Here is an 18,459-nt window from a genome sequence, read left to right as displayed (position 1 = left end):
CACCCACTCTCTATCTTAAAGGGACTTTCACTGAGTCCGTAACAGATGTCAGTGCTATTTGTCTTTCCCCTCCTAATTTCATTCTGAAGAACCCCACCTACACTCGCTATACTCCTGAAAGGTCTCCCCTATTTACAGTCCTCCATGCCTAACATACACTTCCTTAAATAAAACCTTATGTCCCTTGACCTCCAGGGTTCCCTGGACTTACTATTCTTGTCTTTTACCCCTGTGGTAATGTATTGGACCTGAACCCTCACTGTTTCACTTTTAAAAGGTTCCCACTTATTGGGTGTAAATTTACCTAGTTAGCTGCTCCCAGTCTACATCTGCCAGGTCCTGTCTGATGATGTTGAAATTGCCTTTCACCCAATTCGGAGTCTTACACCACAGATCAAACGGGAACAAAAATGGACGGCCCAGCAAACTGCTCTATCTGTGCAGTGGTTTGATAGAGTCATTGGAGCCTTGTACATCTGCAGTATGTGTAGGGAGTGGGGTGGTAGAATGATATTGGAGTCCTTTGCTAATGCAGCTGGGGCAGGTGTCTTGGAAGGAATCACCAAAATCCTGCACTGATGGGTATGGGGAGGGTAGGAATTGCACGAGCAATAATGAGATGGGAAGGCAGTATTGGTGGGGGGTAGGGGGTGGCCATGCAAAATGAAGAAGTGTAGCCCATTACCCTCTGTGTAGAACTTCTTTACACAGAGGGTAGTGAGTACCTGGAATGAGCTGCCAGTGAAAGTGGTTGAGGCAGGTACAACTGCAACATTTAAGAGGCACTTGGATGGGAGGAGAAGGGCTTGGAGGGTTATGGGTTGAACATGGGCAACTGGGACTAGCAGGGAGAATGCTGTGGTCAGTGTGGAGTTTAGGAGTAGGGACATTATGTTGCAGTAATACAAGTCGTTAGTGAGGCTGCACTTGGAGTATTGTGTGCAGTTTTGGTCAGCCTGTTACAGGAGAGACATTGCCAAGCCGGAGAGAGTGGAAAAGAGACTTATGAAGATGCTGCCTGGACTAGAAGATCTAAATTATAGGGAGAGGTTGGCCACACTGGATCTTTATTCTTTGGAGCATAGGAGAATGAGGGGTGACCTCATATAAAATCATGAGGGGTATGGATAAGGTGGATGGTCATAGTCTTGTCCCCAGGGTTGGGGAGTCCATAACTAGAGGGCACAGATACAAGAGGGGCAAGATTTAAAAAAGATCTGAGAGGTAACTTCTTTACACAGAAAACGGTGAGTAGCTGGAATGAGCTGTCAGAGGAAGTGATTGAGGCAGGTACAAATGCAGCATTTAAGAGGCATTTGGATAGGTACATGAAGGGGAGGGGCTTGGAGGGTAATGGGATGAACGCGGGCAACTAGGACTAGCTGGGAGGATGCTGAGGTCAGCATAGACCAGTTCGGGCGAAGGGCCTGTTTCCGTGCAGTATTACTCTATAACTCTAAACGTAGAGGAGTTTGTTCTTTAAATTCGAATATTCACTTGATAAACCACTTTTGTGTATACTTGTAAGGAAATTGTACATAAACTGAAGCAAATCTCCACTTGTGCATTTAGATCTAAAAATTTAATTCAGTGCACTTTGTGTAATTCAATCATATGTTAATTTTCCACACTGAATAACATATGACAATCTTTACTAAAAATGTTTTCCAATTAATTGCATATCTCATAAATGTGCAATGTGAATTATGAATTTACCAATTCACTATCATCACTACACTATCAGAATACAATAAATGCCAACAATATACTTATTTCAAATTGTTTGCTCCTGGAAAAATGTGTTTTAATATTACTTGAGAAAACTCCGAGATACTTTCTTCTGTTACACCACTAATTGAGGCAAGTTGCTGCACAACCTTTTAAACAAAAACACAAAATTGAGATAATATTTGAAACAATTCATTGCTTTTAAAAGATAATTATTGTTATTTATTTGAGACTAATGGACAAAATTCACTAACTGATTTCTGGTACAGAAGTATTTTTACATATGTATTGTTTACTACCTTGCACCACGGTGTATAGTTCAGTATAAATGCACTTGTTCCAATAACCCCAACAGCTAGAAGCATGCAGTCTTCCTTTACGGACAAAAATTTTGCTCTATGATAAAGTTAAAATGTTATTTGTCTTTTGATTGTGATACATTTTACAACAACTATAACATATAAATCTCTCAAACAAATTACAGGTGCACATAATATCAACTGATTGGCTGTTTGCTCTTTAAATAGCTTAGTGAATGAGTCTTCCTCTGAGGAAGTCCCTCACAGTTGAGGATAACTTGCTTCCACACCAGCATTTGAGGAATGGAAGATGCTTGTGCATAACCTTTTTTTTTAAAACCATGAAGTGGTCCTTGCATACTAGTTACTATGTGTCATGAAAGAATAAGGTCTTGGGCCAATGCCAAGGAAGCCTAAAGTGATTGGAGACTGCTCCCCCACCCCTGCAACCAAACACACACACAACTCTGATCACATAGTTGGGTGGACACAAACTCATGTGCTTTCTCCCACATTCTCTTCCTTGGCTTTCTTCCTCACTATCTCTTAACCCTAGTCCACTCTCTTCTGCAGTCTCTCCTTTCCCTAATTCCCTTTCCTCAGCACCCCCCCCCCCCCACCCCTTTCAGCCCCCTTCCACAATCCCTCCATTTTGGCTCTCTCACCCCTTTACCATTCCCTTTTCATCTCCATCCACCACTGCCCCTGGCCCTCCTAAAAAAAATCTCCACTGACTCCTGCAAATCTCTGTTCCATAACTGCTCAAAGTAGAGAAGGACCATGCAGGATGATAGTGCAAACCTTGAGGCAATGCATCAGGAGCATAAAGAGGCCCTATGTGATGGTGGAGGAACAGGCTACCTCACAAACCACTGACCTGCCCTCCCATGGATCATCTGTGGAAGAGTTTGCAGCTCCCACAGTGGTCACATTAGCAGCCACAAACTTGGAGTGGAAGTAAGTTTCCCTCAATCCCAGTTGGACTAATCAAAAGATAGGAAACAAAGTAATTTCTTCTTGAATTCACTGGGAGGTGGTGTGAGGGGTAAGTGAGGGTAACAGCTGATAACCATTTGTGTTTACAATGTGGTTTATACAAAAATGTGATTTGAAATGTACTGATTTTTCCAAATCTACTTAAGTTATGTCCAAATAATTACAATGTAGAAATATAATTAATTAGTTCCATGTATTTTTTTAAAAAACTTTTCACAAAATAGTCCTTATTTAAACATTTATTTAAACATTTTTTTCCTGTTTTCACAAGAAATTCCCGTAAATTTTAAAAATACATCTTTAAGATATGTGACAATAAAGACTTCCTTCATGGAAATACTCTCAATTGCCAATAGAGACATTCCTCTTATTACCAAGATATTATTGGACTGAATTGTGTTTGATCCAGCCCAGCCTCCATGATTTTCCTGTAGTTGCACCTACTACTTGCAGCTCCATTGATCAACTGGTAGATCTGGATTCTGTGGCTGTCTTGTATGGCACAGCAGGCCATGAGCAGTAAAAGAAAGAAAACAAAACACTTACCTGCACTTATCTTTATTAATCAAAGTTGGCGACCACATTCAAATGTATGGGATTCTGCTACTTATGCCGCTGCTAAACTGAGTTGTATCTGGTCCCTCAGCTCAGTGTTTCGGTGCTCTGCTGCTGAATTCTAATGAGTTTAATAGCTGAGTGGGAGATCAAAAGCTGCAACATCTAATATCCATCTGGTCTCTAATTTCAATACTTCAATATACAAGCATGGAAGTTAGAGACTAGTTGTCCTGTAAGGAGGTTGCTGCCAGCCAGAGCTATATACGTTTCCACTCATTAAAATAATTATACTATTATTTACCTTCCAGTTTTACATTCCTAATGGGAAAGAAGGATCAAAGCTGGAAAGCTAGTTTGAAAAAAGATATAAAAGCAACAAAATAACGCCAGTTTAAGTGAAAACTGTGCATTAGGTTTGCGATTTATGGCTCATTTTAATTAAATGATTATCCTAGTCAACTAGGGGATTTGTTTTATTTTGCTACAAAGCATAGTTTTAACTCTGTTACATGAACTGCAATCATGCTGAATTCCTTGTTTATGAATAAAAAATACCAAATATAGCCAAAAATTAGGTTTAAGCAAAATTACTGACTCTAATGTACAAACAAAAGTACTTGCCTCTGGAGTTCAGTGGGTGTAGAATTTTCAATAGCAATTTTTAATAAGTTTTCATAGATAGTGTTCCTCATTAGGTAAACAAATGTTAGCACCTTCAGAGAAATACTGTGCAGATGCTTAACTGGAACTGATGGATCATTATACCCTATAAAAGTAACATTAAATTATGCTCAAAACAATTAAATCAATTAAATGTAAAGAATGGTTTAAGAACTTGATCAAAAAAAGTTATTTAGAACCATAGAACTATACAGCACAAAAAAGGCCCTTCGGCCCACCATGTTGTGCCATCCATCAAACCACCCTCATACTATCTAACCCTTTCCTCTTGCATATCCCTTTGTCTCACATTCCTCCATATGCCTACCCAACAAACTCTTGAACTTGTCCAATGTATCTGCCTCCACCCCCACCCCAGGCAGTGCATTCCATGCACCAACCACTCTCTAGGTGAAAAACCTCCCCCTGACATCTCCCCTGAACCTCCCACCCATAACCTTAAAGCCATGCCCTCTTGTCTTGAGCATTGGTGCCCTGGAAAGGAGGCGCTGACTGTCTACTCTATCTATTCCTCTCAATATTTTATATACCTCTATCATGTCTCCTCTCATCCTCCTCCTTTCCAGTGAATAAAGCCCTAGCACCTTAAGCCTCTCCTCATATTCCATACGCTCTAATCCAGGCAGCATGCTGGTAAATCTCCTCTGCATCCTCTCCAACGCCTGACTTTGTACTGACTTTTCACACTCATACAATCAACTAATGACACATATTATGAAATCCATTTTATTTCAAAGTAACACTTTTGTATTACTTGGTCATTTAAACATAATTAACAAAACTTTATTATATTGTGGAAAACAATGCTGAATTAATTTTGTTAATGCCCAAGTCAAAAGATTGTTTAATATCAATTTCCCTTCTGTGTTATATGAATATGAAAGTCTTAATGTAGCAGAAGTTTTTATTTCAGTTGGCATTATGGCAAAGGAACGAAATGTGAACATAAGAAATAGGAGCAGAAGTAGGCCATTTGGCGCATCGAGCCTGCTCTGCCATTCAATTAGACCATGGCTGATCTGGCTGTGGACTCAGATCCACCTTCCTGCCTTTTCCCCCATAACCCTTAATTCCCCTGCTATGCAAAAATCTATCTATGTCTTAAATATATTTAATGAGGTAGCCTCTACTGCTTCCCTGGGCATAGAATTCCACAGATTCACTACTCTCTGGGAAAAGTAGTTTCTCCTCATCTCCTTCCTAAATCTATTCCCTGAATCTTGAGGCTATGCCCCTAGTTCTAGACTCACCTACCAGGGAAACAACCTTCCTGCCTCCATCTTATCTATCCCTTTCATAATTTTATATTTTCTATAAGATGCCCTCTCATTCTTCTGAATTCCAGCGAGTATTGTCCCAGGCGACTCAATCTCTCCTCATAGGCTAAGTCCCTCATCTCTGGAATCTACCAAGCGAACCTCCTCTGTACCGCCTCCAAAGCCAGTATATCTTTCCTCAAGTAAGGAGACCAGAACTGCACGCAGTACTCTAAGTGCGGCCTCACCAGGACCTTGTACAGTTGCAGCATAACCTCCCTATTCTTAAATTCAATCCCTCTAGCAATAAAGGTCAACATTCCATTTGACTTCTTGATAACCTGTCGTACCTGCAAACCAACCTTTTGCGATTCATGCACAGGCACTCCCATGTCCCTCTACACACAGCATGATGCAATCTTTCACCATTTAAATAATAATCTGATCTTATATTTCTCCCTCCAAAGTGGATGTCCTCACATTTACCAGCATTGTACTCCATCTGCCAGACCCTTGCCCACTCACTTAACCTATTTATATCTCTCTGCAGACTCTGCACAATTTGCTTTTCCACTCAATTTAGTGTCATCAGCAAACTTAGATACACTACACTCGGTCCTCTCTTCCAAATCGTTAATGTATATCATGAACAGTTGCGGGCCCAGCTGCAGCACTCCACTCACCATTAGTTGCCAAACCAAACACCCATTTATCCCAACTCTCTGCCTTCTATTCATTAACCAATCATCTATCCATGCTAATACATTACCTCCAACTCCATGCATCTTTATCTTATGGAAGAATCTTGACTAAGATAAGGTAAAAAGAAAAATGTGTGTCACAAATCAAGAGGTCAATTCAGTTTAAAACCTATAGTATAGAAAACAGGGATAAAATTAAAAATGAAACTGAGTGGGGTATAAAAAAAACTATCAAGCAAGAAAACTCCAAGACATTTTATAAATACATCAAGGGCAAAGCAATACCAAAAAGGTTTGTTGAAGATCAAAAAAGGTAATCAGTATGAGGAAGTAGAAAAGATGGTTATGGTCCAAATTGAATATTTTGTATCAGAAGAGATCACAGATGTTATTGTTAATAATGAAAATTGTGAAATAATGGATATAATAAAAATTAGAAAGCGGAAGTATTAAAAACAGATAAATTGTCGGGTTCAATGAATACATCTAAGGCATGGAAGGAAACAGTGAAGGCTCTGACCATCATTTTCCAGTCCTCTCTAGCCACAAATCAGTGCAACATTGATGACAGAAATACAGGGGAAGAAATTCTGAGAAACAGTATAATTTGTAGTGCATTAGCAGAGGATAAATAAATCAAGGGATTACATAATAAGTAGTAAGATTTTGCCAAGTGAGGAGAAGCAGAGGCAGAGCATAGACACAGGTCCCTGATGGCAATAAAAGTGGTTAAGGAAACCTACAGTTTGGCCAAGGCGAACCTCATAAAGACAGGAGGCCATGTAAAAGAAAAACAGAAGTGCCTGTACATGTACTTAATGACCTTATCTGCCCAAAGAAGAAAATCCTCCATTTATATGGCATGTTTTGCTCAGGAAATCCTGAAGATCTCTGCAGCCTAATAAGCAAATTGGTAAGTTGTTTTATTATTGTCATACGTACCGAGGTACAGTGAAAAACTTGTCTTGCATACCGTTCATACAAATCAATTCATTACAACAGTGCATTAAGTTAGTACAGGGTTAAAATAACAGAGAAACAAAGGACTGCAGATGCTGGAATCCAGATGAAGAAACAACAAAATGCTGGAGGAACTCAGCAGGCCAGGCAGCATCCGTGGTAAGTTTTTTACTCAGAGTGGTGAGTGCGTGGAATGGGCTGCCAGAAACGTTGGTGGAGGCGGATTCGATAGGGTCTTTCAAGAGAGTGTTAGATTACGTGGAGCTGAGTAAAATAGAGGGCTATGGGTAAGCCTAGTAACTTCTAGGGTAGGGACATGTTCGGCACAGCTTTGTGGGCTGAAGGGCCTGAATTGTGCTGTAGCTTTTCTGTGTTCTATAAGCAGGTAGTCCTCGGTTGCGGGACTATCATGTCGGTTGCTGTGGGGGGAGAGATCTCCCAAAGTGATGAGGTCTGTGATGGTGCAGGAGCTAATGTCCTGGTGGTCCTCGGTGGGGTCATGGTTCAGGGGTAGGTAGGAGAAAGTGTACAAGAGTTGGCGTCTGGTCTCTGCAAGGTAGATGTCAGTACACAAGACTACATGGCACCACCTTTGTCGGATGGTTTGATGAGTACGTCAGAGTTGGTGCGGAGGGAGTGAAGAGCAGAGTGTTCAGAAAGGGTGAGGTTGGAGTAGGTGAGCGGAGCAGAAAAGTCAAGACGGCTGATGTCACATTGACAGTTGGCTATGAATAGGTCCAGGGAAGGTAACAGGTCTGGTAGGGCAGTCCAGGTGGAAGAAGAGGGCTGGAGGCAGGAGAACAGGTCAGCGGAAGGGGGAAGAGGACTCCTTACCAAAGAAGGCTGCATGAAGCTGGAGACGGTGGATAAAGAGCTCGGCATCATGAAGGGCTCAGAATTCGTTGAGGTGGAGGCGTAGAGATACAAAGGTGAGGCCTTTGCTGAGAACAGACTGCTCAGCCTCAGAGAGAAGGATGTCAGGGGAAATGGTAAAGACCTGGCAGGGGTTAGAGTTGGGGCCAGAGGAGGAAGGGTGGGGGGGGCTAAGAGGGGTAGGAGTAAAATAACAGAGTACAGAATAAAGTGTTACAGTTACAGAGAAAATGCAGTTCAGGTAAACAATAAGGTGCAAGATCGTAACAAGGTAGATTGTGAGGTCAAGAGTCCATCTTACCCTACTGTGGAACCATTCAATAGTCTTATAACAGTGGGACAGAAGCTGTCCTTGAGTCTGGTGGTATGTGCTTTTAGACTTTTGTATATTCTGCCGATGGGAGGGGGGAGAAGGGAGAATGTCCGGGGTGGGTGGGGTCTTTGATTATGCTGGCTGCTTTACTGAGGCTGTGAGAAGCGTAAACAGAGTCTATGGAGGGAGGCTGGTTTCCGTGATGTGCTGAGCTGTATCCACAGCTCTCTGTGTTTCTTGTGGTCACCGGCAGAGCAGCTGCCATACCAAGCCACGATGCATCCAGACAGGGGGTGCATCTATAAAAATTGGTGAGGGTCAAAGGGAACATGCCAAATTTCTTTAGCCTCCTGGGGAAGCAGAGGTGCTAGTGAGCTTTCTTGGCCATGGCATCAATGTGGTTGGACCCAGACAGGCTATTGATGATGTTCACCCCGAGGAGCTTGAAGCTCTCAACCCCCTGAACCTCAGCACCATTGATATAAACAGGAGCATGTGCACTGCCCCCCTTCCTGAAGTTAATGACCAGCTCATTTGTTTTGCTGACATCGTGGGAAAGGTTGTGGTCAGGACACCATGTCACTAGGCATTCTATCTCCTTCCTATACTCCCACTCATCGTTATTTGAGATCCAGCCCACTATGGTGGTATTGTCTGCGAACTTGTAGATGGAGTTAGAGCAGAATCTGGCCATGCAGTCGTGGTGTATAGGGAGTAGAGTAGGGGGCTGAGGACATGTGGGGCACCAGCACTGAGGATAATTGTGGTGAAGGTGTTGCTGCCTATCTTTACTGATTGCAGTCTGTTGGCCAGGAAGTCAAGGATCCAGTTGTAAAGGGAGGTGTTGAGTCCCAGGTATGGGAGTTTGGAAATGAGTTTGCTTGGAATTACAGTATTGAAGGTGGAGCTGCAGTCAATAAGCAAAAGTCTAACGTAGGTGTCTTTACTGTCTAAATGCTCCAGAGACAAGTGTAGGGCCAGGGAGACGGCACCTGCCACAGACTTGTTTCAGCAGTAGGCGAATTGCAGTGGTTCGAGAATGTCTGGTAGGCTGGAATTAATGCATGCCATGACCAGCCTCTTGAAGCACTTCATGATGGTGGATGTCAGAGCCACCAAGCGGTAGTCATTAAGGCACGTTACCTTGTTTTTCACAGGTACTGGGATGATAGTGGTCTTCTTTAAACAGGTGGGAACCTTAGGTTGAAGCAGGGAGAGATTAAAAATGTCTGCAAGTACTCCCCGCAGCTGCTCTGCGCAGGATTAGGATCTAAGGATCACCATTCAGGCCAGATGCTTTCTGCGGGTTCACTCTCTAGAAGACTGATCTTAGTCTGCAATGGTGACTGTGAGTTCAGGTGCATTGGAGGCTGTCAGGGTGGGTGCTGACATTCCAATTCCCTTCTGTTCAAAACTTGCATAGAATGCGTTAAGCTCATCGGGAAGGGATGCGCTGTTGTCAGCGATGCTGCCTGACTTCGGTTTGTAGCCCATTATAGGATGTAAACCCTGCCACAATTTATGGCCGGCTTGGGACTCGATTTTGGACTTGTATCATTTCTTGGCATCCCTGATAGCTTTACAGAGGTCGCATCTCGATTTCTTGTATAGGTCAGGGTCACATGATTTGAATGCTGTAGTCCTAGACTTCAGTAGAGAGTGGATCTCCTGGTTCATCCATAGTTTCCAGTTTGGGAACACCTGGATTGTCCTCTTTGGTACACAGTCCTCAACACACTTGCTGATAAAGTCCGTGATGGTGGTGACATACTCATATAGGCTGGCTGCTGAGCACATCTTGAAATATAACCCATGTTGTAATGTTAAAAATGAGGCAGCTAACTTGGACTCAGAAAATTCCACAAATAGCAATGTGACCATGACCTGATAATCTAATTCCGTGTTATTGTTTGAGTGATAAATACTGGGCAGGACAAAAGGGATGACTCCTCTTCTAAACTAAATTTGCATTTGTATTAAATTTATTCCCATAGATTAAATATTTGATTAAAATACAACTCATGTTTAGTAAATATTAATTACAATTTTTCGACTCACCCATGACTTCTAATAGTAGTTCAGTGTGAGTGAAAGGGGAGGGAACATTGACTCGAAAACTCAGAGTTTTGAGGACAAGGAGCTCTGAATCCAGAAGATCTTCCCTTTTGTATGAGTAACCAAGAGACTGAAGAAATTTAAGGGCCATACTATTATTAACAATCTGGAGAAAGAGATCAATAAAAAAAAAATCACATTTTGGGTTCCACCTAGACAGAATTTGTACTGAATGTCCTGATGACACTGTATAAAAATATTCTGGAAATGTTACCTGGTAATGGAATGAGATCTTGCTTGCTATTTGAACACAAGACATGATTCGTAGCACAAAATGTTCTTGGATTGTAATCTGCATTAGTGTCCAGTCAAATTTTTCTGTGTCTTTGTCAGAACCCGGGCATGTAGATGAATACAGTTTATCAATGTATTGAATCATAAACCTGAAAAATAAAATGAAAATTGCAAATGTTATTCTAAGTTGTCCTTGTCATATTTAAAAAAAATCTTGGTAATTCTTTTATAAACCAGTATGAAAGCTGACACTAGTTAGATGAACTCTTAACTTTTCAATGTTTCTCCCCTTCTTTTCCCTCTCTTTATATCACTAATGTGGCAATCACAGAAACTATTATTGATGATTTCTAGGCCTTGGTGTACTGCAGATTTGTTGTATCACCAGACTCAAATGTTAGGCTATTCTTTAAACAATTTTTTTTAAAAAAGTCTGCCATTGAAGTCTGGCATCAGGGCTCTCTGTACCTTCTCAGTTGCTCCTCCTCTTTTGCCATTCAAAATAGTCCTGTTTAATTCATTTAGCTTAGCTTAGTTCATAAGTTACAGATTGTTCATACCCAAGTGGATATTATTTTTCCCTAAGATGAACTCATACCTAGGTGGGTATTATTTCCTTACAAACTTCGTGATTACAAACTACATTTTTCACTAAAGTTTACTGTTTGCTTTGAAAAAGGGACTGCTATTGGATACAAACTGAATCTAATGTAACTCTTGTTTTCGTAGTAAGGTAATGAAACAGTAATTTTCAAACTTCATTAACAATTGAGGTTTCAATTTGGCTTTAAAACTGAATGCAAAACACTTCGCATACTTTCGTCTCTCACTGAAAGACTAACATCAACCAGTACAGGAACTGAAGTGCTCGTTTTATCTTTAGTGGGCTGAATTATGGAGTATTCAATGGCTATGACATCAGGACCCAAATAAAGTTCACAGTCTCAACTGTTCTCCACATCTGTGAAACCTGGATCATCTTCAAGAATCACCTAATAAGCCAGTAACTTTTGCTGGTGCTGCCTCCAAAAGAGTGGAGATCAAAAGTGAGTGGAACATCACATAGCTGCCAGCTTCTTCTCTTATACCAATGCCACCAGTCACAAAATAATGATTATCTAACATAAGCTGTGGTAGGCAGGACTTCATTGAGTTTGGCATAGACAACAGAAACAGGAATCTATTAGTCCAGGACTAATCTACAAGCATCATCTTGTGAGATGGGATATATCCTACTTTGAACAATATGTCTCACTTCAGAGATAAAGGAACGATAGAAGAGGAAATGGACACATACAGTCTGATCCACCCACTGACCATTGTCTGTGACATATCAGGGAGTTGGTGGTTCAGGGTTTGGTGTTTTCAGCAATCATTGCACTAACCTATAAACTAAACATGGAGATTACTCAATAAGGGATCATCTCACAGTTGGCATTTGCATCCAAGAACATTTGCTTCATTATTATTTGGTTTGAGTGTTCGTCCATATTGGAATTCCGTCTGCACTCTTTGATTCCAGCCACTCCAGATTCAGAACTTTTTCATGGTCTTCTTGAATGTGACCATCTCTATTCTCTCTCTGACATTTCCACATTGTCACTACATTAGTCTTAGTTTGTTGCCTCTGCTAATGATGTTGCTAATCCAGTTCCTTTTGTCTTTCTTGCTGGTCCTCAGCTTTCTTCTCTATTCCTTTGCTGCTAATTTCCTGTTTTTAGTCTTTGGCTCTCTTTCTCTCAAACTGTTCTTAAGCCACTTACTACATTTCCTGCATTTACACAACCGCCTTCCTCTTCTCTACACATTCACAATGCTCACATTGAGCTTTTAATCTGTTCCACATCCCCATCCCATAAACCAAACCTGCCCAAATGAAACACACTACCACTTCAAAGCACCTTCTGCTGGTACGTGTGATTTGGAAGCTGGTAAAATAATGAAGGGTGAATTGTTGTGGCTCTGTGGGCACTTCTTAAGAGCACATGTTGTTAGGCATCACAACTGCTCCCATTTATTTTATTTTCATTTCATATATAGGAAAAATATCATAGATTCAGAGAGTACTGCAGCACAGAAACAGGCCCTTCGGCCCAACTAGTCCACACCGACCTGATCTTCTGCCTAGTCCCATCTACCTGCACCCGGACCATATTCCTCCAAACCCCTCCCATCCATGTACCTATCCAAACTTCTTTTAAGTATTACAATTGAACTTGCATCTACCACTTCTGCTGGCAGCTCGTTCTACACTTGCACCACCCTGTGAGTAAAGAAGTTTCCTCTCAGATTCCCCTTTCACCCTAAAACTGTCCTCCAGTTCTAGTCTCACCCAAACTAAGGGGAAAAAGCCTGTATACATCCACCCTATCTATATCCCTCATAATTTTGTATACTTCTATAAGATCTTTCATTCTCCTGCACTTCAAGGATAAGTCCTAACCTATTCAATCTTTCCCTATAACTCAAGTCCTCAAGTCCCAGCAACATCCTTGTAAATTTTCTGACTCTTTCAAGCTTATTGATATCTTTCCTGTAGGTAGATGACCAGAACTGCATACCAGACTCTAAATTTAGCTGCACCAACGTCTTGTACAACTTCAACATACCATGCTAACTCCTGTACTCAATGTTCTAATTTATGAAGGCTAAAGTGCCAAAAGCTCTCTTTAGAACCCTACCTGTGGTGTCACTTTCAAGGAACTATGGACCTGTATTCCCAGGTCCTTCTGTTCTACCACACACTTCAGAGCCCTACCATTCACTGTGCAAGTCCTATCCTGGTTTGTCCTCCCAAAATGCAACACCTCACACTTGTCTGCAATAAATTCCATCAGCCATTTTCAGCCCATTTTCCTAGCTGGTTAAGATTACGCTGTAGCCTTTGATAGCCTTCCTCGTTGTCCACTATGCCCAAAATCTTTGTGTCATCCACAAATTTGCTGATTCAGCTTACCACATTATCATTTAAATCATTAATATAGATGATAAACAACGGATCCCTGTGGCACAACACTAGTCACAGGCCTCCAGTCACAGAGACAACTTGTACTACCACTCTCTGGCTTCTCCCATTAACCCAATATTGAACCCAAATGGCTAATTCACCTTGAATGCCAAGTGACCTAACCTTTTGGACCAGCCTCCCAAGCAGGACTTTGTCAAAGGCCTTGCTAAACTCCATGTAGACAATGTCCACCACCTTTCCCTCATTGACGTTCTTGGTAACCTTCTCGAGAAACTCTAGAAGATTGGTCTGACGTGACCTACCATGCACAAAACCATGTTGACTATCCTTAATCAGGCCCTGTCTATCCAAATATTTATACATCCTGTCCCTTACAACACCCTCCAATAATTTACCCATGACTGACGTCAAGCTCACTGGCTGATAATTTTCTGGCTTATTCTTAGATCCTTTCTTGAACAACGGAACATCATTAGCTATCCTCCAGTCTTCTAGCACCTCACCCATGGCTAAGGATGTTTTAAATATCTCTGCCAGGGCCTTGCAATTTCTGCACTAGCCTCCCACAAGGTCCAAGGGGACACCTTGTCAGGCCCTGGGGATTTATCCACCTTTATTTGCCTCAAGACACCCAGCATCTCCTCTTCCGTAATCCAGATACAGTCCATGACCTCGCTACTCTTTTGCCTCAGTTCTATAGTCTCTGTGTCTGTCCTCAAAATAAATAGATGCAAAAAAATTTTTGATCTCCCCTATCTTTCAGCTCCATGTATGGATGACCACGCTGATCTTCAAGAGGACCAATATGTCCCTTGCTACCCCTTTGCTCTTTATACAGCTAAACCCTTGGGATTCTCTTTCACCTTGTCTGCCAAAGCAATGTCATATCCTCTTTTTGCCCTCCTGATTTCTCTCTTAAGCATTCTCTTGCATTTCTTATGCTCCTCAAGTGCCTCATTTGATCCTATACCTGATATGCACCTCCTTTTCCTTTACCAGGGCCTCAATATCCCTCGATAACCAAGGTTCCCTAAACCTGTTAGCCTTGCCTTTTATTCTAACAGGAACATACAGAATCTGTACTCTCAATTTTTCAATTTTGAAAGCCTCCCACTTACCAAGCATGTCTTTGCCAGGAAACAGCCTATCCCAATCCACGCCTGCCAGATCCCTTCTGATGCCACCAATATTGGCCTTACTCCAACTGAGAATCTCAACCCAAGGACCAGTCCTATCCTTCTTCATAATTATCTTGAAACTAATGGAATTATGATCACTAGATCCAAAGCATTCCTCCACACACACTTGTCACCTGCCCTGTCTCCAACACAAGGAGGAGATCCAGTATCACAGCCTCTCTAGTTGGGGCTGCTACATATTAAGGAAACTTTCCTGATCACATTTGACAAATTCTATTCCATTCAATCCCTTTACAGTATGGGAGTTCCAGTCAATATGTGGAAAGTTAAAAATCACCTATCAAAACCTTATTTTTCTTGCAACTGTCTGCTACTTCTCTACAAATTTGTTCCTCTAAATCCCGCTGACTATTGAGAGGTCTATAATAGTCCCATTAATGTGGTCACCCTTTTCTTAGTCCTCAGTTCCACCCACATTGCTTCAGTAGACAAGCCCTCCAGTATGTCTTCTCTGAGCACTGCTGTGACATTTTCCCCCCCATGAGTAATGCTACCCCTCCCTCTTTAATACGTATCATGTCTAAAACATTGGAACCCCTGATTTAAGAGATAAAGCTAAAGAGGAAGCAGAAAAGATTCATAAAGACACTGCCTGGACTGGAGGGCTTACATTATGAAGAAAGATCAGATAGGCTGGGAGTGTTTTCCCTGTAACAAAGGAGGCAGAGGGGTGACCTTATAAGTTTATAAAATTACAAGGGACATAGATAGAATAGAGAATTACAGTCTTTTTCCCAGGGTAGGGGGATGTAAAATTAGAGCATAGTTGAAGGTGAAAGGGGAAAGAATTAAATGGGATCTGAGAGGCACACAGAGAGTATTGGTATATTATTGTCACTTGTACTGAGGTATAGTGAAAAGCTTGCCTTGCATGCCATTTATACAGATCAATTAATTAACAATGTATTGAGGTAGTACAGGCTAAAAACAATAACAGACTACAGAATGAAGTGTCACAGCTATGGGAACGTACATTGCAGGAGACAATAGGGTGCAAAGTCATAACAAGGTAGATTATGAGGTCAAGAGTCCATCTCATCATATAAGGGAACTGTTCAATAGTCTAATATCAGTGGGATAGAAGCTATCCTTGAGCCTGGTGTTATGTGCCCTCAGGCTCCTGTATCTTCTTCCTGATGGGAGAGGGGAGAAGAGAGAATGACGCAGGTGGGTGGGGTCTTAGATTATGCTGGCTACTTCACCTACGCAGCAAGCAGTATAGACAGAGTCCATGGAGGGGAGGCTGGTTTCCGTGATGTGCTGTGCTGTGTCCACAACTCTGCAGCTTCTTGCGGTCCCGGGCAAAGTAGTTGTCATACCAAGCCATGATTCATCCGCACATGATGCTTTCTATGGTGCATCGATAAAAGTTGGTGAGTGTCAAAGAGGGCATGCCAAATTTCTTTAGCCTCCTGAGAAAGTAGAGGTGCTGGTGAGCTTTCTTGACCATGGCGTCTACGTGGTTGGATCAGGACAGGCTATTGGTGATGTTCATGCCATGAAACTTGAAGCTTGCAACCCCCTCCACCTCAGCACCATTGATGTAGAGAGGTACATGTACACCACCCCCCCTTCCTGAAGTTAATGACCAGCTCTTTGTTTTGCTGACATTGAGGGAAAGGTTGTGTCATGACACCATGTCACTAAGTTCTCTATCTCCTTCCTGTATTCTGATTCATCGTTATTTGAGATACAGCCTACTACAGAGGTATCATCTGCAAACTCTTACATGGAGTTAGAGCAGAATCTGGCCACACAGACATGAGTGTATAGGGAATAGAGGGCTGAGGATGCAGCCTTGTGGGGCACCAATGTTGACAATAATTGTGCTGGAGGTGTTGCTGACAACTCTCACTGATTGCGGTCTGTTGGTCAGGAAGTCAAGGATCCATTTGCAGAGGGAGGTGTTGAGTCCCAGGTCTTAGAGTTTGGTGATGAGTTTGCTTGGAATTATAGTATTGAAGGCAGTGCTGTAGTCAATAAACAATAGTTTAGCATAAGTGCCTTTACTGTCCAGATGCTCCAGAGATGACTGTAGGGCCAGGGAGATGGCATCCACTGTAGACCTGTTTCTGTGGTAGGTGAATTGCAGAGGATCAAGGTTTTCCAGGAGGCTGGACTGAATGTATGCAATGACCAGCTTCTCGAAGCACTTCACGATGGTGGATGTCAGAGCTACCGGTCGGTAGTCATCAAGGCATGTTACCCTGTTTTTCTGAGGTACTGGGATGATAGTGGTCTTCTTAAAACAGGTGGAAACCTGAGATTGAAGCAGGGAGAGATTAAATATGTCTGCAAATGTGGTGGGTATATGGAACAAACTGCCAGAAGGTAGTAGAGGCAGGTAAAATTATAACCTTTAAATAACATTTGAATAGGAAATGTTGAGGGATATAGGCCAAATGCAGGGAAATGGGATTAGCTTAGACAGGCATTTTAGTCAGCATGGATGAGTTGGACCATAGGGCTTGTTTCCATCCTGTGTAACTGTACAGATATATGAAAAAGTACAGTCTGCAGCCAAACAACAACTGGGTCTACAGTACCATCAAAATTAAAATTTGTGATGGTACAGAGCTTTTTCATATATCACCACTTGAAAGGTGAGGGTGAAACCAACTGAGTTTAATAATCAACCACTGAACTGTTTTCTGCATTGTAATTCAAGGTTGGGCTTGAAGTGGCCTTTTTCAACACTACTAACATAATAAACTCAGTCATCAAACTTAAAATGGCACCAAGGATTCACAGCTAGCTGATTATAGTGCTCATTACCTGTCCAGAATTTCCACTGCTTGGTATCTGGTTACCTGATGAAGGCCCAGTCGATCACAGAGAAGGAAAACAAATTCTGTGATTCGGGGGGGGGGGGGGGGGGGGGAAGAGAGAGAAAAGTTACTTGCGAGTGAAGTTTACACAGAGTCGCTTTAGGACTCGACAGGGCACACACAGTCCCGACCTCACCTATCAATCGTAACTTTTTGAAACTTCCCGCATGCTGGGAGAGTTTCAACAGGTTATTTTCATTCTCTTTCGCCACATCGACCAGAAACTCTTCCAGCATCTCCGGGGAAGCGGCGATGAACGCCAGCTCGGGCGACTGCTGGGAGCAGGCCCGACTCTCCTCCGCCTTCACAACTACCACCTTCGTCATTCTCCTTCAGCTCTTGAACCGAGGCCCAGAACCGCGTGTCAGGACACTCTTGGGTAACTCCCTCGATCAACCAACGAGGGGTGTAAAGTGTTTTCCAAACTGGGGAATCGCAACACGGTTTTCTCCGCTCCGAGAGGGGTGCGATTGAAATGGCGCCACACCCGCCTCACGCTGGAGGTCACGTGATCAAAACCTCCCGCCCAACCGCACATGTACCGATCAGCTGCCCAATCCCGTGCGCGCAAAGTCGCCTGCGCAAACGGAGTGTTGGCGGGAACTGGTAACAGTTTGAATCGGCCGCGCGCGAGCGGTTGGTTGGCGCCCAACGTCATTGGGACCATTGCCTAAAATTAAATCCAGCAGGTCCGCTCAAACTGTCTTTAACCTTACTTTCTAAGGAGTGGTGAAGGAACAACATGAACTT

The 18,459-nt window shown here is 42.4% G+C and overlaps 1 protein-coding gene across 1 annotated transcript; it reads right to left on the bottom strand.

Annotated features, from left to right (window-relative positions):
- Window positions 1–1,769: 1,769 nt before the first annotated feature.
- On the bottom strand, window positions 1,770–18,050 carry cntd1 (cyclin N-terminal domain containing 1). The gene is made up of 7 exons (XM_052038387.1): window positions 17,846–18,050; window positions 17,657–17,732; window positions 10,695–10,863; window positions 10,424–10,586; window positions 4,203–4,347; window positions 2,028–2,124; window positions 1,770–1,877 (listed from the first exon to the last, which is right to left on the bottom strand). The coding sequence occupies exons 1-7, from the start codon at window positions 18,033–18,035 to the stop codon at window positions 1,770–1,772; spliced, it is 948 nt and encodes a 315-aa protein (XP_051894347.1). The 5' UTR covers window positions 18,036–18,050.
- Between the last annotated feature and the right edge of the window lie 409 nt (window positions 18,051–18,459).

Source organism: Pristis pectinata, chromosome 25 (genome assembly GCF_009764475.1).
Source record: "Pristis pectinata isolate sPriPec2 chromosome 25, sPriPec2.1.pri, whole genome shotgun sequence".
In the NCBI taxonomy this organism is placed as follows: Eukaryota; Metazoa; Chordata; class Chondrichthyes; order Rhinopristiformes; family Pristidae; genus Pristis; species Pristis pectinata.
This window is presented reverse-complemented; position numbering and strand designations above follow the sequence as displayed.

Excerpts from the sequence above, each read along its gene's own strand:
- cntd1 (XM_052038387.1), bottom strand. The coding sequence starts at position 18,035 with ATGACGAAGGTGGTAGTTGTGAAGGCGGAGGAGAGTCGGGCCTGCTCC. Across the intron at positions 4,348-10,423 it reads ACTACTATTAGAAGTCATGG|GGTATAATGATCCATCAGTT; the intron begins GTGAGTCGAAAA and ends TTACTTTTATAG. Across the intron at positions 2,125-4,202 it reads ACACCCACTGAACTCCAGAG|AGCAAAATTTTTGTCCGTAA; the intron begins GCAAGTACTTTT and ends ACTTTATCATAG.